This window comes from Tiliqua scincoides, chromosome 5, assembly GCF_035046505.1.
Source record: "Tiliqua scincoides isolate rTilSci1 chromosome 5, rTilSci1.hap2, whole genome shotgun sequence".
NCBI lineage: Eukaryota > Metazoa > Chordata > Lepidosauria > Squamata > Scincidae > Tiliqua > Tiliqua scincoides.
This window is the reverse complement of record NC_089825.1, coordinates 39643178-39667145: the sequence shown is the minus strand read 5'-3', so window position 1 is coordinate 39667145 and position 23968 is coordinate 39643178. Positions and strand designations below refer to the sequence as shown.

Sequence of the window (23968 nt, the reverse complement as noted above, 5' to 3'; positions counted from 1 at the left end):
GTACTGGAAAGCTGGATAGGATTGGGCCCCATATGCCTGTCTACTCTGAAGTAAGTCCCATGAGAGACAATGGAGCTTACTCCCCAAGTGTAGATAGGACTGCAGCCTTACATCCCAATTCTATGCATGTCTACTCAGAAGTAAGTGTCATAAGAGCCAATGGGGCTTACTCCCAGGAAAGTGTGGACAGGACTGGGCTGTCTGTGTCCCTGGGGCTCCCAGCCACCCCTGCAGTGCTGGGGACTCCAGACCCAGCAGGGGTTCTAAGAGCAGGGCTCCCACCCAGAACAGCTCCTGCCTCCAGACCAGGAGGGGCTGGGCTGGTCCCGCCTGGCCAGAGGCACCGCAGCCCGGGGAGGGCGGCTGGGGCTACTCACCGCTCAGATAGTTGGTCCACTTGTATAGCAAGCCCTCCATGGTGACAGGAGGCCCCCATCAAGGTCTGCTGGGACAGGGGAAGCCTCTCCCCCCGGCCTTCCCAAAGGCTACCCTCAGCTACCCCCTGAACCCCACGGGTGAAGCGCTGACATCCAGGGCCATCCTGCGGCTGCCAGGCGTCCGCCCCGCCTCCCTGTCTCCTCCCTGCCTTCCCTCCCTCCCCCCGCCCCTACCAACCACTCAAGCAGCACTACGCTCCCGGAGTAAAAACCTAGGCTGTGCAGACAGCGACAACGCATGCCCGCACCACAGAGTGGTGTAAACGCTTTCGAGAATACTAACCCACGTGATCGGATTAAAAGGCGTGGCCAGAACGCTCGGGGTGGGGGGAGAAGGCTAAGCACTGCCGTGAGCCAATCGGAACTCCGCTCTTGCCACAGGGCCAGCCAATGATTGCAGCGCAGGAGCCGGTTGTATTGTGCTGAGAGATTCCAAAGTGCCTGCGAGGCGTTCCTTTCTGGAATGTTGGGGACAGCCAATCCCCGCTCGCCTCATTTGAATAAGATGGACAAGCTTGTTTCCCAATGAGTAGGCTAGACTTGGAGGCCGGGTGTGCGGCTGAGCCAATCAGGGCGAAAGGGAGGCGGGCGATCCTTGGAGATCCCTTGGAGAAAGGGATAAGACAGATTTTAAACTCCCTTTCTGGGTTAGAAATGCCACGTCTCTGCATTCCAGGCGTGGGAATAAACTAGGATGGTGGGAGGCAGGGAATAAATTGGACCCTTTGGTCACCTGCTGAGCCAGCACTGCCCTCTTTTATAGACGATGCTGAGAAACTTTGCAAGCTCCAAAGTTTGGTGAAAGTTTATTTTAGGGGGAGTTTGGCAAAGTTTATTTTAGGTGAAGAGTGAACTGCATGGAGCTGCCATTAAAAAAAAATACAAATGAGATGATCCCTGATAGCCTAAAAACTGGCATCTAGGAAATCTTCTATAAAATAGGAAATGTTTTTTAATAGGCTTTGGAATATAGCATCTTTAGGCAAATTATTGAGAGAGAGAGCATTTCTGTAGGTCTCACTTCTTGCAAAAAATTAATTCATGCTCTATCTGTGACAAATCTTTATCATCTTAGCCAAAAGGCAAGTATTTTAAAAATGAAAACTACCTTTTGGCCTCTGCTCTCCTTTCTGTGGGTGGCCTTGGCAACTGGCCGTCTCATTCCTGAACCAGAAGTGAAAATCGAAGTTCTCCACAAGCCCTTCATATGCAAGAGGACGACCAAGCCGGGGGACATGATGTTGGTGCACTACGAAGGCTTCCTGGAGAAAGATGGTTCACTCTTTCATTCTACGTGAGTACAGTACTGTATATCCCTCTCCCCATCCTTACCTTGTGTTTGGTTCCATGGAAGATTGCATTGGGGTCCTCTGTTGGTTCTTTTCTGAGGAGGCCCTGAGCCTGCAATATGCATGGAATATCACTGGGTCATTATTGGGCTGGATATTTTATTTATTCAGCTCAGTATTATTCTGAGGTTTGACTCTGTCATTCTGCTGCTTCAGCAGCTGCACTGGCTGCCAGTTTGTTTCTGGGCCAAATTCAAGGTGCTGGTTTTGACCTTTAAAGCCCCTAAATGGCTTGGGACCAGTGTACTTGAGAGACCGCCTTCTCCTGTACAATCCAGTTTGTTCTCTGAGGTCATCAGAGGGGGCCCTGTTGGTTGTGCCACCCTCAAGAGAGGTCAGGGGCATGGCAGCCAGAAGCAGGGCCTTCTCAATGGTGGCACCTGGAATTCCCTCCTCTTTGACCTGAGGGCAGCTTCTTCTTTATTAAACCTTCTGGCAAGGCCTGATAACATTTTTATTTAGGAAAGGCTTTGAGGACCTATTGGTTGCTTTTAGGAAATCGTTTAATAGCTTTTATTGATGTGTTCTATTGCTGGTTGCTTTGGTTTTTTTTATATTGCCTGTTTTTATAGTTGTTGTTTTTTATAGCTTTTATCTGTATTTTATTATTTTCTACACTATGTATTTTTTGTTGTTTGCTGCCTTGGGTGCCCTTTGGGGAGAAAGGCAGATTACATATCCAATAAATAATACCACCTTTCTCTGTTTAGACAGCATTCAAGGGAGTTTACATGGGCAGGCTAGTCCTAGACAAGCTGCAGCTGCTGACATTCCCTCCTCAACACAATAGGTCAGGTTAATAGGTTAAAGGTCAGGAGCCCTGGAAGTTGAATGGTTGACCACCCCTATGGTAAGGAAACATTTGCTTCCTTACGTAGGGGTAAACCTCTGGTGCTGGAATGGGTCTACTCAGATCTGTACAAGCTAGTTCACTGGCTCAAATCAGAGTGGACTTGGAAAGCAGATCGAGGCCTGGAAGGCGGTGCTCATACCATTCCCTTCCAGCCATCATCCTGCCACGTTTCTGCCCGGTTCCTCCTCCTGCCTCTCCCATTTTCTTTCAGAACTGCCCTCTCTTTGCATGCCTTTTGATCTCAGGTGGAAGTGAGTTGTGCAGGCTGGGTACCACAACAGAAAAGTCACTGTCTTGAGTTGCCATTAACTGTATTGCTAATACTGATGGTGCACACAACAGGGACATTCATGATGACTTCACAGGATGGACAGATTCATGTGGAGAGAGACAGGCCATCAGGTATTTGTGTCCCAAGTCATTAAAGGCTGTATAAGTCATCAGCACTTTGAATCGTGCTTAGAAATGTACAGGTAGCCAGTGTAGATAAATTAACAGGAATGTAACATGGTCCCAACCTCTGACTCCAGTTGACAGCTTAGCGGCTGCATTCTGTATTCATTATACGTAGTTTCTGGGCAGTCTTTGGAGGCATCCCCAGGTAGAATGCATTACAATAGTTCAGACTCTGCTTCTGGTACATTGGTAACCATAGCCAGGTTCACCTGATCCAAGAAAAGACTCAGTTGGCACACTAGCCTGAGTTGTTTTAAAGGTACTTCATGTCACAGCTGTCACCTGGACATCCATTTTCAAGGCCAGCTCTGAGATGCTGAACCTGATCCTTCACAGGGAATGCAACCCTATTCAGAAGTTAAGTAAGTGTAAAGTCACATATAGGCTAATGGGTTCTGAGTTGTCTGACAGATCAGGAGAGAGATCTTGGAGTGGTGGTGGACAAGTCGATGAAAGTGTCGACCCAATGTGCGGCGGCAGTGAAGAAGGCCAATTCTATGCTTGGGATCATTAGAAAAGGTATTGAGAACAAAACAGCTAATATTACAATGCCGTTGTACAAATTGATGGTAAGGCCACACCTGGAGTATTCCAGTATTCCAGTATTCCAGTGTCCAGTTCTGGTCGCCACATCTCAAAAAGGGTATAGTGGAAATGGAAAAGGTGCAAAAGAGAGCGACTAAGATGATTACGGGGCTGGGGCACCTTCCTTATGAGGAAAGGCTACAGCGTTTGGGCCTCTTCAGCCTAGAAAAGAGACGCCTGAGGGGGGACATGATTGAGACATACAAAACTATGCAGGGGATGGATAGAAAGATGCCCTTTACACTCTCACATAACACCAGAACCAGGGGACATCCACTCAAATTGAGTGTTGGGAGAGTTAGAACAGACAAAAGGAAATATTTCTTTACTCAGCATGTGGTTGGTCTGTAGAACTCCTTGCCACATGATGTGGTGACGGCATCTGGCCTGGATGCCTTTAAATGGGGATTGGACAAGTTTCTGGAGGAAACATCCATTACAGGTTACAAGCCATGATGTGTATGTGCAACCTCCTGATTTTAGAAATGGGCTATGTCATATGCAAGGGAGGGCACCACGATGCAGGTCTCTTGTTATCAGGTGTGCTCCCTGGGGCATTTGGTGGGGCCGCTGTGAGATACAGGAAGCTGGACTAGATGGGCCTATGGCCTGATCCAGTGGGGCTGTTCTTATGTTCAGAACACATTGACAATCCAACTTCTAGGTCACAGATCTCCTAAGAGCACCTCTGTCTTGACTGATTTAACCCATTTCTACCCAGCCCACAAGTGTACACATTTGATCCCTGTTGCGTATACGCAATGTTGGGCAGAAATGGTTTTTTATTTCAGGCTTTTTATATCCAGCCCGTTACTTATTTAGGTCTTCCACCAGCTCCTTGGTTGATGCTGGAAATAAGTAATAGAGCATGGGAGCTGGGTGTCATCTGCATAATGGTGATAGCCAACTGCAAATGATCTCCCCCAGCAGCTTCATGTAGCTGTTAAAAAGCTATATAAAAAAGCTTGTGTAGTATAACTAAATAATTCTTTTGTCTATTTCAGCTACAAGCATAACAGTGGCCAGCCTACGTGGTTTACTCTTGGTATAAAGGAAGCGATCCTAGGTTGGGATAAAGGTTTGAAGCAGATGTGTGTGGGAGAAAAACGCAAGCTCACCATTCCTCCATCCCTGGGTTATGGCAAAGAAGGGAAAGGTAATAGCTTTAGATAATTCTCTGCTGGTCTGTACGTCCATAGTATTGAAATCTTTTTAACAAAAATACTCCACACACCATACATATGGCATGATTTCATACCCTCACTACTGCAGAGCCATGCATTCATCAGCTATTTCACAAATCTCAACTCATTTGCCTTCCCATTGATTCCAATAGTGGTAAGAAAACTTGGAGTGAAAAAGCTCAATGTTTTTACATAGTTTTATATAATATTTGCCAAAATATGTTGATTGTATCTTGGCTTAAGATATGATTCACCCAGAAAAGGCTCCTGCATATGGGCTCTGATGATCAATAGCCTTTAGTTCTTATTTCTAAGCACGACTGCCCCAAATTTTAAGAGAGTGTGTTATGATTCAGTAGTATGCTCTGTGCAACTTGTTGGCATCGCATTACTCAGATGAAGATAGAGAGGAAAGTGGTTGTTGGTATATTGCCAGGTGAGTTGCACACAGAGGTAATTCAGAAGGCAGGAAAAGGCTTCCATTCTTGCAAGATTTGTACAGGAGGCATGAAATAATAATAATTATATACCGCCTTTCTTGGTCGTCAGATTTCTCCTCAGACTTTATTCAAGGTGGTTTACATGGGCAGGCTGTTCTAAATCCCTGTAGGGATTTTTACAATTGAAGAAAGGTTCTATCTTTCAAGAACCATAACATTTCAGATGGATCTTTTTGATCTGGTATCACATTCAAATAACATAATAAGGACAAAAATATATTTCATTAGAGTGTTAAGTGTAATCCTTTATTGAAGAATATATGCAAAATGACTAATGTTCAACTTTTTGCTGCGGAATCTTCAAATAAGAAGCAAAGCCTCTCTGCTTCCTGTATCCTTACTTGTGCATCTATGCAGGAAAAAACTGAGCTACTTATCTTCTTGTTCCATTTCTGTAAGAACCAGGCTACAAGTATTCCCACTGTGAGTTTTGGGGCTGATGATGATGACCTGTAGCTCAGTGGTAGAGTGCACTCATACCATCCCATTCCTGACATTTCCATGCAGAGCAAAGAAAGACCCATTTGAAACCCCAAAGAGCTGCATAGATAGTACTGAGTTGGCTTGGACCAGTAATCCTGATTCTTCATAAGGCATCTTTCTATGTAATGGGCAGTTGCTTGTCATTCCGGTACTGTGTGACATCACTAGAAAAATGAATACAACGTGACAGTTATAAATATTTGCACAAGATGGGTGGATTTAGAAGCAGAATCTGCCAACTTGTCAGAGTGCATATTATGTAAGGGTGTGGCTCTGCATAGGTTGGGCACTGTACTTAACTTGGATGGGTATCTGAAGCTTTTGATTGAATCCTGGTAACAGAATGCATTAGCAGAAGAATGGAGGTAAACACTGGCTCACATTCTTACAGTGCAATCCAGTGCATGTCTACTCAGAGGTAAACTTTATTAACTTCAATGAGACTTGCTTCTAGTTAAATGTGTCCAAGATAACTGCCCCAACCTTGTCTCAACTACTTTATGTACTGTTTTGTAGGAAAAATTCCACCTGAGAGCACACTGATCTTCAACTTTGATCTTCTAGAGATTAGAAATGGACCAAGGTCTCATGAATCATTTCAAGAAATGGATCTTAATGATGACTGGAAACTATCCAAAGAGGAAGTGAGTAGCTAATGCATTTTGCAATTGTTCTTGAAGGTACTGTATCTTAATTAAACAAGATGCCTGAAACTTAAGAAAATGGTGGATCTGGTCCAGGGGGGAAGCAGGGTCAGTGGAGGAGGCCTTCACCATATCCTAACCCTCTTCCTTGGCCTTAGAGCCTTATACAGGGCTTCTTGGACTTGCACCAGCAATTTTGCTGGTGCAGATCTGAGTAGCCCCATTGGGCAGGTTGGGATGCTACACAGGGTAAAGGAACACATGTTCCCTTACTCAGAGGAGACCTCCAGCCTGCCCAATTCCAGCACCGGATACGGCATGGGCCGTGTGGCCCCACTATACTAGCACTGGTTAGGATTGAGCTGCCCATCTTATAAATTGATTACAATCAATGTAGCTAAAAATTAAGACCAAATATTCTTGTGACCACAACCTTCTGTGTTGTAATTGCTTTGGCCCAGTGAACATCCAGAAGTCATCCTTTCGTCCACAGGCGAGTCTTTGTAATTACATTGGCAATTACGTATACAAGTTATGGTCAGCTGCATTCATGCTTTCATGCAGGTGCAGTGCATCCTTCAGTTGTCCTTTTGTGCAGTTGTGAAAGGGCTGGGCTGGAGAAAATCACATGTTTCTACTTAAGTAGGTTCTGACTTAAGTAGGACCCTGGAACATAACCTGCACTTAAGTAAGAGACTATGGGCACAATCCTAACCTACTTTCCAGCACCAACATAAGGGCAGTACAGTTTCTAGGTAAGGGATCAAACATTCCCTTACTTGAGGAGGCCTCCATGAGTGCCACCCAACTGCAGGATGCAGCACATGTCCCATTTGCACAGCTATGTCAGTGGTGGAAAGTTAGTTTGGATTTGGGCCCAAGTATATTATGTTTTGAGGTACTGGTATTAACCAAGACACCAATCTCCCTTTGCACTCTGAGGTCAAGGGATCAGATGTTGCATGAGTAAGTTACAGCCCGGATGGCACTGGACTGAGGAGCGTACAGATGCATAAAGGCTAGCAATTTTCCAAGAATGATTTGCTGCTGTGGGCTACTTGCAAGTATGTATTCTTACAGGTATATTTCAAGCGGCAAGCAAAGGAACCATGGTCCTCAACTGTCATAATAAGCATTGCAGAAATGTTATTGAAGGGTTACCAACTTTTAAATACCTTGGACCTCTTCTGTGGATTTTGTTTTTGGTTTTCATATGTACAACCTTGAATTAGAGCCTTTAATTTGGTGCGCCATATGGACAAGGTGCCAAGTGCATCCATTCCTTCTTGTGTATCCTGGGATGTCTCAATAAAACAGATCACAAGCCCTTTGGGGGACAATGATACAGCTATAACTTCTGGTAATTCATTGCATAGGGTGTGCCATTTATTGCAGAGTTTCGTATCTCTGCCTCTTCTGCTGAATGCCTCTTAACAGCTACAATAATTGGAAATCATCTTCTTGTCCTGTAGGTTAAAATATATTTGAAGAAAGAATTTGAAAGACATGGGGCACCAGTCAATGACAGCCATCATGATACTCTGGTTGAAGACATCTTTAATAAAGAAGATGAAAACAGTGATGGATTTATATCTGCAAGGGAGTTTGTTTTTACTCATGATGAACTATGAAATATTTTGCAGTGCCTTGCAAAACTGACATTTTAAACATGTGCTTTTTTTAAGCTGCCTGTTACTTGGGAGAAGTGCATTACGTTTTTCCTACCTGAACTACTTTTGTTGATTCCAAGTGTTGTGACTTCTTTATTTGTACGTGTGGAAGGATCATTTTTGACAAGGTTTCTCTTCAAATGTTGGCTTTAATGGGGAACCTCAATATATTTATTTTGAAAGTATGAAACACATTTTTCCTGAAACATTGCTTCAAAATGCACTTCATCGTTGTCAATTCTGAATGCTGGGGTTTTTTCCCTTGAAAAAAACCCAACTATAAAATATTGCTGGCTTGGTCTTTTTGTACAGTTAGTCTTTTTGTGCTTGGTAAACAACCCCATGTTAAAAATAGCATTGGGCATGTATGGTAGATTATACTTGGTTTCCCTTTTAAGAAGCCTTGCAAATTGATCCAAAAACTTGCTTCATTACCTCCCTTAGGATAGTGTATAGAAAGAGCTCTGTTACTAGAATAATCATATAAAGTAGCATATAAATCAATTATTTGTGTCAATTAGTGACACTGCTGAGGCCTAAACCAAACATGCTGTTATGCCATGGGAAAATACATCTGTGAGATCCCACATCACGTGGGATTTGCAGCCACGTGTTCACTGCAATCCAGGGCCGCCTTCAAGGCAAAAGCTGTGTTGTCCCTCTTCCAGCTCTGCCAATCATCCTGTGGCAGACTGTGTTTCTGCAGGTGTCACAGCAGCACTTGCCAGCCAAAAGGGGTGAGCACTTCCCCCAGAGAGTTAGGCATCCTACTCAGCCTAACTGTACATTTCTTTTTTTATTGCGTTCCAATTTTATTTTATTTTTTAAAATTATGTTGCTTTTTCATGGCTCAAAGTAGGGTACTATAGTGTAAAAACATAGCTGTTTTTAGTATTTTAAGTTATATAAAATATAATACATAACAATATACCTTAAAATAAAACCATCATATGAATGGATAATAAAATAAAGCCATAAAAGTAACATGAAAAACTCATAAAACAATGACTGAAAAAGGACTCCTAGGTGATCATCTCTCCTCAAAAGCTAAGCGAAATAGATGTGTTTTCAAATCACCCAGAAACTATATAAAGAGAGTACTCTCCTGAGATCTTCTGGAAGTTGATGAGGTTCTACAACAGCAAAGTCCTTGAATCTTGTTGTAATCCCCTTAGCCTCGGCTGGTGAGTTTGTAAAATGCTGATCATTCTGGCCAATTCAGCTTTTAAATTCAAATCAAAGACATCCCTTAATTATTATCACCTTAATACTAAGCATATCCATTATACCGGTGTATGCACACAGTTCACATTGTGTCAGCTCAGTTCATGCTCCCCTGAACAAGAACAATCTCTAAAGCAGCAATCCCAAACACACCTTCTAGAAACCAAATCCCAGGATCAGGCTGTGAAGGGCTGCTCATGTTATGTGGAAACACTGGACTGAGGAAACTTACAGTTCAAGGCTCCATGGGCAGAGTGATTTAAGCCACTTACCCTTATGTGGTTGGGAGCAGCTCAGAATAATCTTGACATTTACCAGCCACACAAAACAGCAACAAGCACATCATTACCAGAGGGATAAGAGATTCAATTTCCAAATCTCTGCAAGTGTGAAACTCAAGCTCAGATAAAATGTGCAAAATCCCACATGAAAAATAGAGGCAAGATGGTATAGTATAGTGTAGCTTCCTTAGTGACCATGGGCCAGTTACTGTCTGTCAGCCTCACCTACCTCACAGGGTTGTTGGGAGGACAAAAGGAGGGAACTATGCAAACAACCCTGAGCTCTTTGGAGGAAGGGCGATATAAAATTTTGAAAAATAATAAATGGGCATTTCCCACAGAATAAGCACACATTTGGATGCAAAACCCATGTGGGTCTCCTTATCCATGAGATTGTGCCACAGAATATCAAAGTACTTTTCTAATGTTTTCACTTTTTAATCCATGAATTTGGGGTCTTCCACATGGATTTTTGAACACATGGTTGCATAACCTACGTGGTTTAGCTCACCCTCTCATTCTTGGCTTTGAAGAATGGCCAGCTCTCCCCATTATCTGTGGCGAGTAGGAGAGACAGTAACAAACGTGATTTTGGTTTATCTTTTGCTCTATCTGGTTTGCCCCCTTCATACCCAGGACAGGAGATTGGAGTTAAGGGGCAGAAAACATTTCTGTGCTGTCTCTCTTGTCACGCCTACTTGTGTGAGGGACCTTTGTGTCCCGCTTAGTGATGGTGACAGTGCAAAGTGACTACTGGATTTTATATTTTCAAAAAATACTTGTTCTAGTGCCAACTTAAATGATCTCACATAGTAAAGACTAACAAAATTAAGGCCCTGATCCAAAGCTGGGGCAGCACTGGCAGGCTACCCTGGCAATCACCATCACAAAAGTCCCATAAGGCACTCCTGCGCTGGCAGAGAGGATGCGGCGCTGGAACTGGGCCTCAACGCCAAGAAGACAACGGTGGGGAGTGGCCAGCGGTAAGTGCTACTACAAGTTGGCGGTGAGACTTTTTGGGGTGGGGGGAAGGCAGGCAGGAGGGAGAATAGGGCCTGTGAGTGTGTGGAAACCATGGCAGAGGTTGCCGCCAAATACTATACCCCCTCCTGAGCCGTGGAGCCCTACATGAGCCTCCTTGGTTCTGTGCCAGCAAAATAGCTGACGCAGCTCTAAGGAGACCCATTGGGGCTGCATGGGCTCAATACAGCGTAAGGGAACATTTTGGCATTGCTGTATCACTGGGTGGAGCCAGGGCTCAAGATTGGGCTACCTGTCTACATAAAACCTCTTGTACTCTCTTAACATTGTTACAAATTGCAGACTAAGGGCCCAATCCTATCCAACTTTTCAGCACTGAGGCAGCTGTAACGCACTCCCGAGGTAAGGGAAAAAGTGCTCCCATACCTTAAGGAGGCCTCTGTGATTGCCTCTCCATCACAAGGTGCACCTTGGATAGGATTGGGCCCTTAGGGATTTTTACAGGGTGGTGGTGTGTGCTGGGGTTTGCTGTAGGGAGCTGCTGTACAAATTGTGGAGGCCCCTTAGCTGCCTCTTTTAGGAACACAGAGTTGGTCCTGCACCCAGGTACCCTTGAACCTCTGAGATACTAAGACCCAACTTCTGCACTTGCACAACACCCCTCTTTCTAAATTGCTCCTCTTATCCTGGATACATGAATCATTGGAAGGAAGAGCATTTGTTCATCAAGCACTGACTGGACAGCGGCCCTCCAGGATTTCAGAGAGGCATTTCTCTCTGCCTACTTGTGGAGATGCCAGGCTCAAACCCAGAACCTTCTGCACATGAGGCATGTGCCCTAGCATCACTAAGCTGTGGCACTCCCCCCCCCCCCAGAGGCACCTGAGTGGCTGAGGACCCCTGCTCTGCTCCTGGTCAGAGTCACACATTCTCCTGAGCCAGGGAGGCTTAAGAACATAAGAACAGCCCTGCTGGATCAGCCAAAGACCCATCTAGTCCAGCTTCCTGTATCTCACAGCAGCCCACCAGATGCCTCAGCTGGCGCACAAGACAACAAGAGACCTGCATCCTAGTGCCACCCCTTGCACCTGGCATTCTGCGGTAGCCTACTTCCAAAATCAGGAGGTTGCACATCCCCAACACGGCTTGGAACCTGCGATGGACTTTTCCTCTAGAAATTAGTCCAGTCCCCTTTGAAAGGCACCCAGGCCAGACTGATGCCATCCTGTGGCAAGGAGTTCCGCAGACTAATCGCACGCTTGCCCTCTTCGCCCAGCACTCTGCTTGCAAGAGAGAGAGAGCGCCCCTCTTCCAGGAAGGGAGACCCACCCCCCTCCTGCTGCAACTCTGCTCGCTGCGTCCTGTGCAGAGGGGACAAGAGCCAGAGGCGGCGCTGGGAGGCAGAGCTTGCCTGCAGGCGGCTGCCGCTCCTCTCCCACCTCCCCTGGCTGCTCACGTGAGCCGGAGCCCAGCTGGTACCTGGAGAGAGGCCGCCGCCTCTGCTGCTTCTCCATCTCTCTTGCTGCTGCTGCTGCTGCTGCAGCCGGACATTCCCAGGGGAGCATCTCTCAAGGTGAGTTGGTACCCACAGGGGTTTCTGCAGAGCGGCTGCCTCGCCTCCTACCCGTTGCATCCGTGGAGGGGGGCACGGATCTTGCAGGCGCCTCCCCCAGCCTCGTCAAGGGCACGGCCTCTGTGTGTGCGACAGCCCGCTCTGGGTGGGGTGGGGTTCGGGGGGGCTGTGATGGGAGAGTTTGGGGTCTCCTCTCGACCCCTTCCCCCCATCCATCTCTTCTGGGGTCGTCCAACCTCTTCCTGCCTTGTAGATGGTTGATTCATGGGCAATTGTAGAAAGCCATGGGTTGCCCCTGGTCCCCTTCCCCCCCCTTTTTTGGGGGAGGGGAGTAGATGATTTCAGAAGAAATCTAAAGGGAGGAGAAACAGTAAAGCTGCAACTCATCACTGGCTGATTTTTCTGCTGAACGTGTGAATTCGTTCCCGTGAACACCGGTAAAGTGGTCTCCATGCTCCTGATGCTGTGTTTGGGTCCACAGTGGGCAATTCTCATTTAATGCTGCATGCTGGTCCCTGGAACACTGCATGTGGGAACCTTTCTCCCCACCCCATCCCTAAGCTTATGCCTTTCCATAGTTTAGTATGGTGTTCTTCTATGTGGAAAAATGTAGAGACTGGCAAGCTCCTGCATCTGAGATTCTTGAAAGTTAGGGGCACCTGGATACTGCAAAGGAACTATTGGTGTGCCTGATTTGAGATAACAGGTATGTTTGGCAGATATGCTTAAAATAAAAGGATCATATCTTTACACTGAAACCTCACACGGTGCAGATGCAGAAATCCTAGCTGTAGTAGATGTAACTGTCTTTTCAGCTAGCATGTTAAGTTCCTGAGAGTAGTCTTGACTGCTAATCATTCCAGCATCTTTGTCCTTTTTGATATTCCAAATCCATCTTCCATATCCTCAGATCCGTTCTCTCTCTCTCTCTCTCTCTCTTTAACATAGTTGCTGTTTCATTTATAAACAGGTGATTTGATACTAGGTTATATAGTTTATACCAGTGCGTAGTACATTATAATATGGCTACTCACTGCATGTAGTCTAGCCTTTGTGTTTTGTCTAACTCACTTTAAAACCATCTCTACAAATCTGCTTGTCACTGCAGGTCTGGCTCCTTCATAGTAAATATGTGAGTTTTGGTCAGACTGCAGTTAGAAAATGTGAGATTTTGGTAGCAATCTGCTGAAGAGGCAAGATTTTCTTTTTTCTTCTTTTTTAATTGTGAACTGGATCTGAAAGAGAAAATATTGCTGCTTGCTTGCTTGTTATACTTGCAATAAAAGCAGCTGTTAAGGGTGACTTTTTGCAGTATTATGGATTCAGCAGTTTTTCAAGGCTAAGTTATTTGATTTTGACATTGCTTTGTTCAGTATTTGATCTTCCTTGATCACTGGAGTTGTGGCTTCAGTTTTAGATCTCAAAGTGGATTTTAAGATTGACATCTATATTCTTTGTATGAAGGGATTTCCTGATTTTTCATATCTGCTTTTCTGTGGTTCTGCAAGCTACTTGTCAGTACTCTGTGTATTTTTGTTCTTGTGAGATGCAGTAGAATACCTTCCTTTTATATTATTCTGAAGTGAGGGCCCAATCCTATCCAACTTTCCAGCACCAGTGCATCCACAATGCAGCCCCGAGACAACGGGACAAACATTCCCTTATCTTGAGGAGGCCTCCGTGACTGCCTCTCCACAACAGGAAGCAGTGGATGACCCATTGGCACGGCTGCACCAGCACTGAAAAATGGGATAGGATTGGGCCCTGAGTTTCTAGACTGAGCTACGTAAGTTGGATAGGTCCAGTATGCTATATTTGTGGAGGTCAAAGACCTCCTTCAAATACCAGTACTGTGTCCCTTCTGAAGTCTGCTCCCTAGGTGACTGCTTAGTTGGCCTAAAGATAACACCGGCCCTGGGTGCAGATAACAAAAATGTTTGCTAAAAATGTTGGAAAACTTGAGGTGCACATCCTATGGCCTTAGGCTATGGCACATGCTGTGACATCGTTGTGTAATGATGATGTCACAGCATGTGACATCATCATTACACAATGATACAGAATATCATTCTGGGTGGAGATGCTTGCTGGAAACCCTGGAACCTTGAAGGCAGTCATGTATCCAGAGCATTGTGAAAAATTACCCAGTACTTCTAAGCAGAGGGTTGGTTCAGTTGAAACATCCAGATCTATCCTTCTACCTCAGAATATTAGATTCCCCCTTGAACTCAGTTGACTGGAATCTATAGCTTTATTCAGTTGCTCAGTCGTGCAGACATAGTGTGTTAAAGATACAAATATTCTTTAATTTGCTTGGAAATGTAGTTCTAAAGAAGAAACTATGCAATTGCAGACTTCTGAAGCATAACAGAGGTGACCTTTCATACTTCCTTTTAATGCTAAAAATAGCAATATCCAACAAGCTGAGGAGAGATTTGCTGTATGTACATTTTAAAAACAAATTCTAGTGTTCTGTGGTGCATTTAACATATCATAGGAGCTTGAAGCTTGCTACTGCCTTGGTGGTGCACAACTCCTCCTTAAATCTTTGTGCATATGCGATAACTTACAAAATCTAATCAGCTCCTACTCCTCTGCAGTTCTTAATGGCACCATGTTGCACTGATATATTGTCTCATGAAGTAGCAATTATCTTTTGCAAAATATACTAGCTGCACTTGCTGTCTTGAGGGATTGTGTTATTACTAATGTAACTGGAATACAGTTTTTTTTGGAAGGAATTAACAATAAATCCACCCTCTGTTTTGGTATATTTCTTGATTAGATTTAAAGTCTGCTTCATTTCAAAGGTAGTAATATGGTAACAATAATGACAATGACGTGTTGTTTAAATTATAGAACTGGGCTCACCCTTACCCCCTCCCCAGTTTATTTCTCAAAGAGGCTTGGATTTGGGTATTATTGTATCCCGAAGGGAGTTGCATTGCACAGCTGTAAAGCAGCCATATTTCTGTATTTCCTTGAAATTCTAATTTGATAAATTTAGGAGGACCAAGACCTCCCTGACGCCTGAGTTGGCGTTCCAGATGCTGCCCCCTTCCTTAGCTAGTGAAATGTCAACCTCTTCTCCTTCCATTCCTTCTCCTCTCCATTCCATTCCTTGGACTGGAAAAAGAAGAGAGGGACAGAATGTAAGAGGAGTGTGGTGGGCTTTCTTATTCTCTGATGCTCTAACCCACCACTTTCCTCTCCTCCACATTTCTTTTTCTGCTCTATCTACCTTTTCCTTTTGCACTCCAGGAAGCGGGAGGTGGTGGAGGAGCAGTGTTGATGAGTTAGCATGTGGAGATAGGTTCTTGCTGTCAGTCTGCTGCCTGAGGTGACTGCCTTAGTGAGACTCATGGAAAGGCCAACCCTAAATTTAACAGGGAACTACTGGTCATTCTTGGAGATCCAGGTGATACATAGGGCTAGACTGGGTCTTTTGGGTCAGGACATTAGAAAAGGGAAAGATCTGGCATGCATTTATGATCTCGGGTTCATCTGGTTATTTCATAGAGGCATATAGGGTTCATTCCTCATGGAAGACAGACTTCAGATATTACAGAGAAACTTTATTTATGCAGCTGAGCATCATCCTTGGGAACAAAGATGAGAGCAAATGGCCACCACTTCTTTTATACTTGTTTGATTCTTGCATATTGTGGGACACAAAAATCAGCTTTCAAGTTACAAATTAAAATTTTTAATGTGCGTTTGCAGAAGGCAAGCTCCTAACTCAAGAGTATACTCTGTTCATAGTCGGATGCCTCAGTTGTGCAGCTAAGTAACCTGGCATGTGGGGGCACAAATTTTTTTAACACTCCCCTGGGCCTCAGAAGGTCTTAGAAAGGAACTGGTTTTAGAAAGGAAGAGGGTCTGGTTTTTGGAAGTGCCTTTCAAAGGCCTTCTGAGGTCTGGGGAGACCAAGTGCTGCCTCCCCGGGTCATAGAATCCCTTCTGGTGGCCTTAGTTCTTTTGGCAAAAACTGGAAGTGGCTTTCTGAATCCTTGAGGAGGCCTTCTGAGGTTTGGGGAGGCTGTGCATGACCTCCCCAAGTCTCAAAGCACCTCCTGGATTGCACTGGATGGCCTTCTGGTTGCTACCGGGAGGTGTCTTGACACACACACCAAGTATGGTACCCAGGGCCTTGTACACTAGCTATGCTGGTAAGATGCTTTAAAGTGGGGTGATTCCTTTAGGGGGCTTGTAGCACAATCCTGTGCACGTCTCCTCGGAAGTAAGTCCCATTGACCAACGGGACTTACTCCCAGGTACGTGTGTATAACATTACATCCTAAATTAATTTAGCAGGTTTGTTCCTGCAGAATTGAGCAAATGATCATCCGATTTCAACTGACATGCTTAAGCAAGTAGGCTGTTAAAAGTTTTCTGTTGACCAGCTCATTGACGTATTAACTTAAGGATGTAGTGATTCAGAGCCTTCAACTCTTTATCCAGCTGTCCAACTAGTTTAGAGGAACAGTCCAGTTTCATGTTATGTCTCTTCTCAACAATATCTTCTCAAAGAACAGCTAGAACAATCTCTCTTTAGCAAGCAGCTTCACCAAATACTGTACTCTTTGCTTATGGAAACCATAGAATCTTGTGTGCTTGTTCGAAACTCCACATTCAGCATTCTTTATGCCTTTTCTGATAGGCTTCTGCTAGGTCAGATTCAGGACAGCTGAGTCAAGAAATTGCAAACCTTTAATATTAAATGGACTATGAATATTTAGCAATGAAAAGAAATCCAAATCCTACACAGGCCACATAAGAATGTATGAGCCATGTACTTAGCACCTTGAATTAAGCCTGCTGGTCATAATAAGTCTGTTATCAGGGTTCTTTCTCAGGGAAAATTATAACTTCCTTTTGTGGAAATAAAAAATTCACTTTGTGTGGTTTGAAAGAAAGAGCAAATACTATACCAAAAACCATGTTTGACTTTTCCACTGAAGACAAGAACTATGGGATTGTCACATTTGCAATAGTTTATACATGTTTGGTCATTACTTCCAGCTCGTCTTGGTGGTTTTCCTGTGGGCTTTGGTGGGAACTGATGTGACCAGGTGCAAAGGCAGAAAGATCTCCTCAGCCTTTACTAGAAACATAGGACATTCATCTAGCTCAGTATTGTCAACACTGTTTGGCAGTGGCAGCTCTGCCTCAGACAGGGATCTTTCTCTGCCTTTCTTAGGGATGCATAGACTGAAGTCTGAGCCTTCCACATGCAAAGCATGTGCTCTTCCATTGAGCTACAGCCCTTTCTCCAAAGATACAACCTCCTGCTCCCTCTGGGCACCATTGAGACCCCAGGGACTTGAACCTCTTAACTTTGACCAGGCCATCGAGCATCACAGTCTGCAGATGAATAGAAGATTTCAGAAGGTATAGCTTTTTTTTAAACTCCTTCATGGCAAGTGTCATCAAGTCAAAATGTCTTCAAAGCAAATGCTTAAGGTATCTTGCTCCCTTTTTGTTTCTGGTTATCCTATTGCAGTATCTGAGTTGAAGGATGAGAAATACAATGAGGACATCCAAGTTAGGGGAAAGAGAATATATGTTTTGGCCTTTGTAGTTTCAGATATCTTTATTTGTTGGCATCCTTCAGTCTCGGAAGACTATGGTGTCACGCTCTGAATGGTGGTTCTGGAACAGAGTGCCCTCTCCAGTGCGCAAAGCCTGGGTAAAGTAGGTATGGAGGATAGGCTGTGACCCATGCAGCAAATCCCCCCTCTCCATGTCGCTGAAATGGTCCAATGGAAAGGCAGAGGCCAATACGGTTGGTTCCAGCGGCGTCGCAGGAGTTGCCAGAACGTGACTGTGTTCAGCCATGAACTGCCTCAGGGACTCCGGCTCTGGATTTTGCCTCGAGGTGGACTCCTGAAGCCTTTTCCATAACTGGATGTAGCCACAAGGCAGTGGAGGTTTGGGATCAGAGTTTTCCGTCTCTCAGATGAGCTGCCTTCCCAGGCTGACGAGCCCCATCTACCTGGTGGCTGTTTAGTCGCCTCTTACGACAAGTACAGCCAATGTATTATTGTGCACAAGAGGTGCCCTTAGAATGAACTCTGGAATGAATTGCATATTATGAAATCGATTTTAGGGTGTTGTGTGGGAAACCCATGCATATATACCAATGCAGTTGTTTTAAAATATTCATACTTAATAAAGAACTAATCCAGTCACACTATTTATACTTATATGTAGCCTGAAGGAGAATGCAAGAGGCAGCAGAGCTATCTGTGATTTATGATTTTGTTCGCATTCTCCTTGAAGCACAACTGTTCCCACCTGTCCATTTATGTTCCTGTGGAAAAAAAAATGGGTCTCCTAGACAAATGGTTTTCTGCAAAGATTATGCGACTTCTGAGTAGTTAGAGTAGTTGGCAGCCTTCAGTCTCGAGAGACTATGATATTGTGCTCTGAATGGTGGTTCTGGAACAGCGTCTAGTGTGGCTGAAAAGGCCAATTTGGGAGTGACAATCCCTTCCACACTGGGAGCAAGTGCAAGTAGCATTAATGATACCAGTCAGAAAAATGCTTCTGTTTATTAAAAGCCATTTATATCCCACATGAATCTTTGCCAAATGGGCTGGTATTAAACAAACAAACAAAAAAAGAAATATAATTGTGTGCCTGAAAAGTTTTTAAATATCTGATGGGTAATAAGGAATGAGCATCTTAAGCTTGTTGCATAGTGATAAGCTTTAGGGCATCAAGTCAGAAAAGCAAGTGAATGGACAAACACTGTCCATTTATTCAGTTCAGTGAGCAATCAATAAAATTGCAGAGCAAAACTTGGCTTTTCTGACATTTGTTTAGCCTTTCTGCAGGCTGTTTCCTAGTGACTGTGTTTGCACTGGCCATCTGAAACAAAAGGCAATTGAGAGTTGAGCCCCCTCTTTTCTCCCCCCTCCCCTTGCTGTCTCATTGTTTCAGATGCAAGCCCTTACAAAGTACTGACCTATTTCCAGCTCTGTAAACATGTGCTAATTTTGCAAACTTCACACTTATTTCAGTGTAAATCAGAAGCAGATTAAACATGCTCAAGGTAAAAGGCATTTATAGTTGGAAAATTAGGCACCTAGTGTGATTAAAAAGATATATGCTCACTGTCTTGCTTGATCTCTTAATGATTTAGGCTTCTGTGATTCTGTCCTCAAATTGTTCTCTTCTTAGCTGTCTAATTATTCATTCAATATTTCTTCAAGGGGAAGCTATTTATTCCCCCCTTTCTCTGTTGGGGTTCCTCAGCAGCCTTTTCTTGGCACCTCACCTTCATCCAACTCTTTGCTGCTAAAAGAACTCATTCTGCTGGTTGAACATAGCACATCACATCCCCTTCACTGGCACCTGCCAGTCATGGATCCAAGATAAACTTCTTGTACTTATATTTACCCATCCACAGCCTTGCCCATCCCTCCCCCACCTTTCACATCCCTATATACCTGCTATTTTCAACCTTTTTCATCTCATTGCATACTGATAAGGCGTTAAAAGTGTCAAGTCACACCATCAGTTTTTTTACAATTGTGAAGGCACACCATGCTGCTGGCTCACATCCCCCAATGGCCATACTAATAAATTACCCTCCCCCAAACTCCTGCAGCACACCAGTGTACCATGGCACACTGGTTGAAAATCACTGCTCTACACTCTTTTACTTATCTGGCTGTATCAACCTCAACCATCCAAAAGTCTCCTGCTTCCTTGAATTACTTTTTCCATCACTATCCCTTATCCTGGGACTACCTTCTTGAACACCAGTCTTAAGTTAACTTAGGGAAGTGTGAACTTAGGGGGGAAAAACACTTTTTTTCTGGGAAGTGTTTGGCACTGTGCCATAGTCCCCATTCCCTTCTACAATTAACTCTAAGCTCTTAACTGAAAAATCACATATGCTTCTCCTGTTTATCCCAGACTCCATCTCCTTCCCTCCCTCTGTTGTCACCCTTGTCACTTTCTAGACAGTAAGTCTCTTGTGGCAGGAATCTGTCTTTTTTAACTCTACATAAAATGCTGTGTACATTGATGGTGTGGTATACATTGCCAGCACAGTTATGAAACTGCCTGAAGTGACTCATATCAGTGGCAGATCGCAAGGAGCACAAGGGCCTGGTGAACCAACAACAACAACAGTATTTATATACCGCTTTTCAACAAAAAGTTCACAAAGCGGTTTACAGAGAAAATCAAATATCTAATGGCTCCCTGTCCCAAAAGGGCTCACAATCTAAAAATATGCAACACCAGCAGACAGCCACTAGAAAAGACACTGCTGGGGTGAGGTGGGCCAGTTACTCTCCCCTTGCTAAATAAAAGAGGCGCACCCACTTGAAAAAGTGCCTCTTAACCAGTTAGCAGGGGTTCCCTGCTAAGGGACCAGGGTGCCCTTTACTCTGAGTCTGCTGCTGCCTCCCTCCAGCCACACTGACATGAGCTGCATAGATCAGCTTTCTGCTCACTCCAGTGAGAAGTAAATAATCCACCTTCTTGCCATTCCTTTTGCATGGTTTTCTCCAACATGGAAGTATGGGATTTCTGGTTTTACTAATAGGGACTGCATGAATGAAAGAGCCCCTTTGTTCACACAGCATCTCTAAATAACACCAGAAGTCCTGCATTTCCAGGTTTGAGAAAACCACACGAAGAGCACAGGAAGAAATTTTTTTGCAACATCCATGGGCAAAGGTGGCAGCAGCATTGGGCAGGGTCCCAGGTTGTGCTGCCCCTGACTGTATACATATAAATAGCACATCAGCCATTGCAACTGTTACCCTGCACATGCCTGATCTCGTCTGATCTTGGAAGCTAAGCAGGGTCAGGCGTGGTTAGTACTTGGATGGGAGACTGCCGGGTGCTGTAGGCTTATACTATAGTCTTTCGAGACTGAAGGCTGCCAACTAACAACTAATTGCAGTAGCAAGATGAGGGGGGATGCTTACTACCTGCCATGTTTTCATACCTATTGTTTGCTGGTGAATCCAACTGTGTATCTTAGAACAGTGGTTCTCAAACTGGTGGGTCGTGACTCACCAGTTCATGTAAAGGTTCCCTGTCACTTTAAGGGGTGGGGGAAGGGATCCCCAGGATTGCGCCCGTATGGGGGGGCGAGGGAGGTGCTTGTGATTTACTTTATGAAGACAGGGCTGCAGCAGGCTGCAGGAGCTGCGGGGAGCCCTGTGCAGCCCTCTGCAGTGCTCCCTGAGTCTTGGAACATTCGAAGAAAGCGAGCGCAAAGCACTTCCATTTTGCACGAGGTGCTTTGCACCTGCTATTACAGAACAAGCTCCCCCCCTTTGCCCCCCGTAGCGGCGTGATCCTGGGGATCACATCGCTGCCCTAGCCCCTCCCCCACAAGAACTTACTGAGGGAATAAAGCTCCCTCAAAGTTTGAGAACCACTGTCTTAGAAGAATAAAGTTTGCTGTCCATTTCCCAGAATAGCTGCCCCTTCAATGTATACTATTGAGTACCCCTGAAATAATGAGTATCCCTGAAAATCCTGAAGATAGCCTTGCATATCTGTAGATCATCTCCATCATAAAATTTCAACTCCATTAGAGCTTGTCCGATTGTAATGTTGCTAGAAAGTAATAAATTTGCATGTTAATCGAAGCTATTTACTCTTTAGCATACTGGCCTGTATTAAGTACATTGGCATAGTAACCAGAAAGGCATTAGCTGAACAAACAGAAGCAAAAATAGCACTATAATATACTGTCAAATTCCCTTGAGATTAATTTTCATGAAGTAGCTGTTGACAATGAGAAATTACTTGCCAGTTGTCGCTTCAGAAGTCCTAAAGGAATTAAAGATTGCTTTCTGACCACTATCTTGTCTAGAAAGAGCTACATCAAGCTAACCTGCTACAGTTTTGTCTTGGAACTGATTAAGTGCGCATGAATAATACATTTAGAAAACAGCAACAGTGATTGTCATTCTTCTAATCTCTCTTCCCTTTTGAGACAAAGGCAATAATCTCCAGCCACATATACATCAGGCAGGTATTCCCTACCAGAAACTAGAAACTGCTAGTAGGCAATACTGAGCTAGATGGATACAGCATAAGGCAGCTTCCTATGTCCATGTGTTGACAATAAGCATTTCACAGCATATGAAATAAAGTTCTATACCCAAATGTTTGGTTAGATCTGCTGAAGAAATGGAACTGATTGAGACATCACGTTCAATACAGAGAGCTACTTCTTGCTGGTGATTTTCCTCAGATTCTGGTGCTGAAACATATTGTGTGAGTTGAAGCCTTTGGGACTGATGTGGATAATGGGTGGCGAAACTTACTAGGTGATGGTCCCAACTCCTAGAGCAGTGTTTCTCAAAATGGGGGTCTGGCCCCACTAGGTGGGTTGTGAGCCAATTTCAGGTGGGTTGCGTAGCACCTATCACCTAGCGTAGCACCTAGCTCAGCCACCATTGAAAATACAGAGCGGAAATTACCGGGTACCGAGCTGCAGGGCAGGCTCCCAGTGGAAGAGAGGCATTGCCCTGAACAGGTGGGAAAGTGGGCCACTGGAGAGGGCTGTGTGTTTGAAGAAAGCTTCAAGTCTGTGTTCTGCTTTGTCTTCCAAGCTGAAATTGTGACTTAGATTTGAGCCGAAATTGATTGTGTCACTTCTGGTCATGACATCACTTCCAGATTAATGTCATTGCTTCTGGTTGGTCCTGACTGAATATCATTCTAAAAAGTGGGTCCCAGTACTAAAAAGTTTGAGAATCACTGTCCTAGATTTTTCTATTAAATGACATAGGCAGAACAGGGAAACTTCACTTGATGAAGTCCCTTAGATCTAAATGTGTCCCTTAAATCTAAATGTGTATTGAAAATTTGATTCAGTAGGAAGTGATTACACTGTCTTATTTGGGAAGACAAGGAAGAGATCAACATATGCTGTCAGCCTCAGTTCAGACATCATGCCAAAATATGATTTGCACTAACCATAGTTTAGAACACAAACCATAGGTCACTTTACAAATGTACAGTCAAATCATAGCTTAATTAGAGCTCTGTGTCTGCTTTCATTTTCCTTTTGTTCAGCCCACCAGTTTCAATGGTCCAGTTGCCTCCACCAGTTGCCTCCACCAGTTTCAATGGTCCAGAGGTGTAGCATGGATTGTACTAAGTTTCATTAGTCATGACTAAGGATTTTGGTTATGGCTGTTCCATTAAAATCTATAGGACTTGGTGATGATTAACTGGCTGCAATATGGTACACACCTGCCTGGGGTAAGTCACACTGAACTCAATAGTGCCTACTTCTGTGTAGTCATGTATAGGCGCCGAAATTGGCTGCCGCTGCATCCTGCAGGCAGTGCCAGCGGCTCCTCCCTCCTGCCCCGCTCCATCCCCCCAGCACGCCTCTTCCCTGCCCTCTCTCCACCATGTGCCCGCCTCCCCCCACCCCAGAAAGCCTCCTCCCCATCTCCCCCCATCTCCCCCCATCTCCCCTCCTACCTCTCCGCTGCCCAGCAGTCTGTGCAACCACCGAGCAGTGGAGCTCTGGTGTTTGCCCAGCGCTAGCCCAGTGCTGGCCAGCTCTGGGCTAGCACCAGTGCTCCTCTGGTGCTAGGGTCCACAAATGTGTCTTATGGCACATTTGCAACAGTGTGTGCCAGCAGTGAGCTTGCACTCACTGTATAGGATTGCACTCACCATTACTCATCACAAATGACAGTTAGGATACAACGTGTGGTTTCTCAATTCAGGCATCCTGCAAAACTATGG

The 23968-nt window shown here is 44.7% G+C and overlaps 2 protein-coding genes across 3 annotated transcripts in view; one reads left to right on the top strand and one right to left on the bottom strand.

Annotated features, from left to right (window-relative positions):
• PLEKHA8 (pleckstrin homology domain containing A8) overlaps positions 1–570 on the bottom strand; it is a 38364-nt gene extending 37794 nt beyond the window's left edge. For both annotated transcript variants that reach the window (XM_066627348.1, XM_066627349.1), the window contains exon 1: positions 378–570. In XM_066627348.1, coding sequence (XP_066483445.1) covers positions 378–417 — 40 coding nt within the window. In that variant the 5' untranslated portion in view covers positions 418–570. The remainder of the gene's footprint in view (positions 1–377) is intronic.
• Positions 571–1043: 473 nt separating this feature from the next.
• On the top strand, positions 1044–8462 carry FKBP14 (FKBP prolyl isomerase 14). Its single transcript, XM_066628166.1, has 4 exons — positions 1044–1731; positions 4685–4836; positions 6364–6491; positions 7964–8462. Exons 1-4 carry the CDS (start codon positions 1535–1537, stop codon positions 8120–8122), a joined length of 636 nt encoding a protein of 211 aa, XP_066484263.1. The 5' UTR covers positions 1044–1534; the 3' UTR covers positions 8123–8462.
• The last annotated feature ends 15506 nt before the right edge of the window (positions 8463–23968 follow it).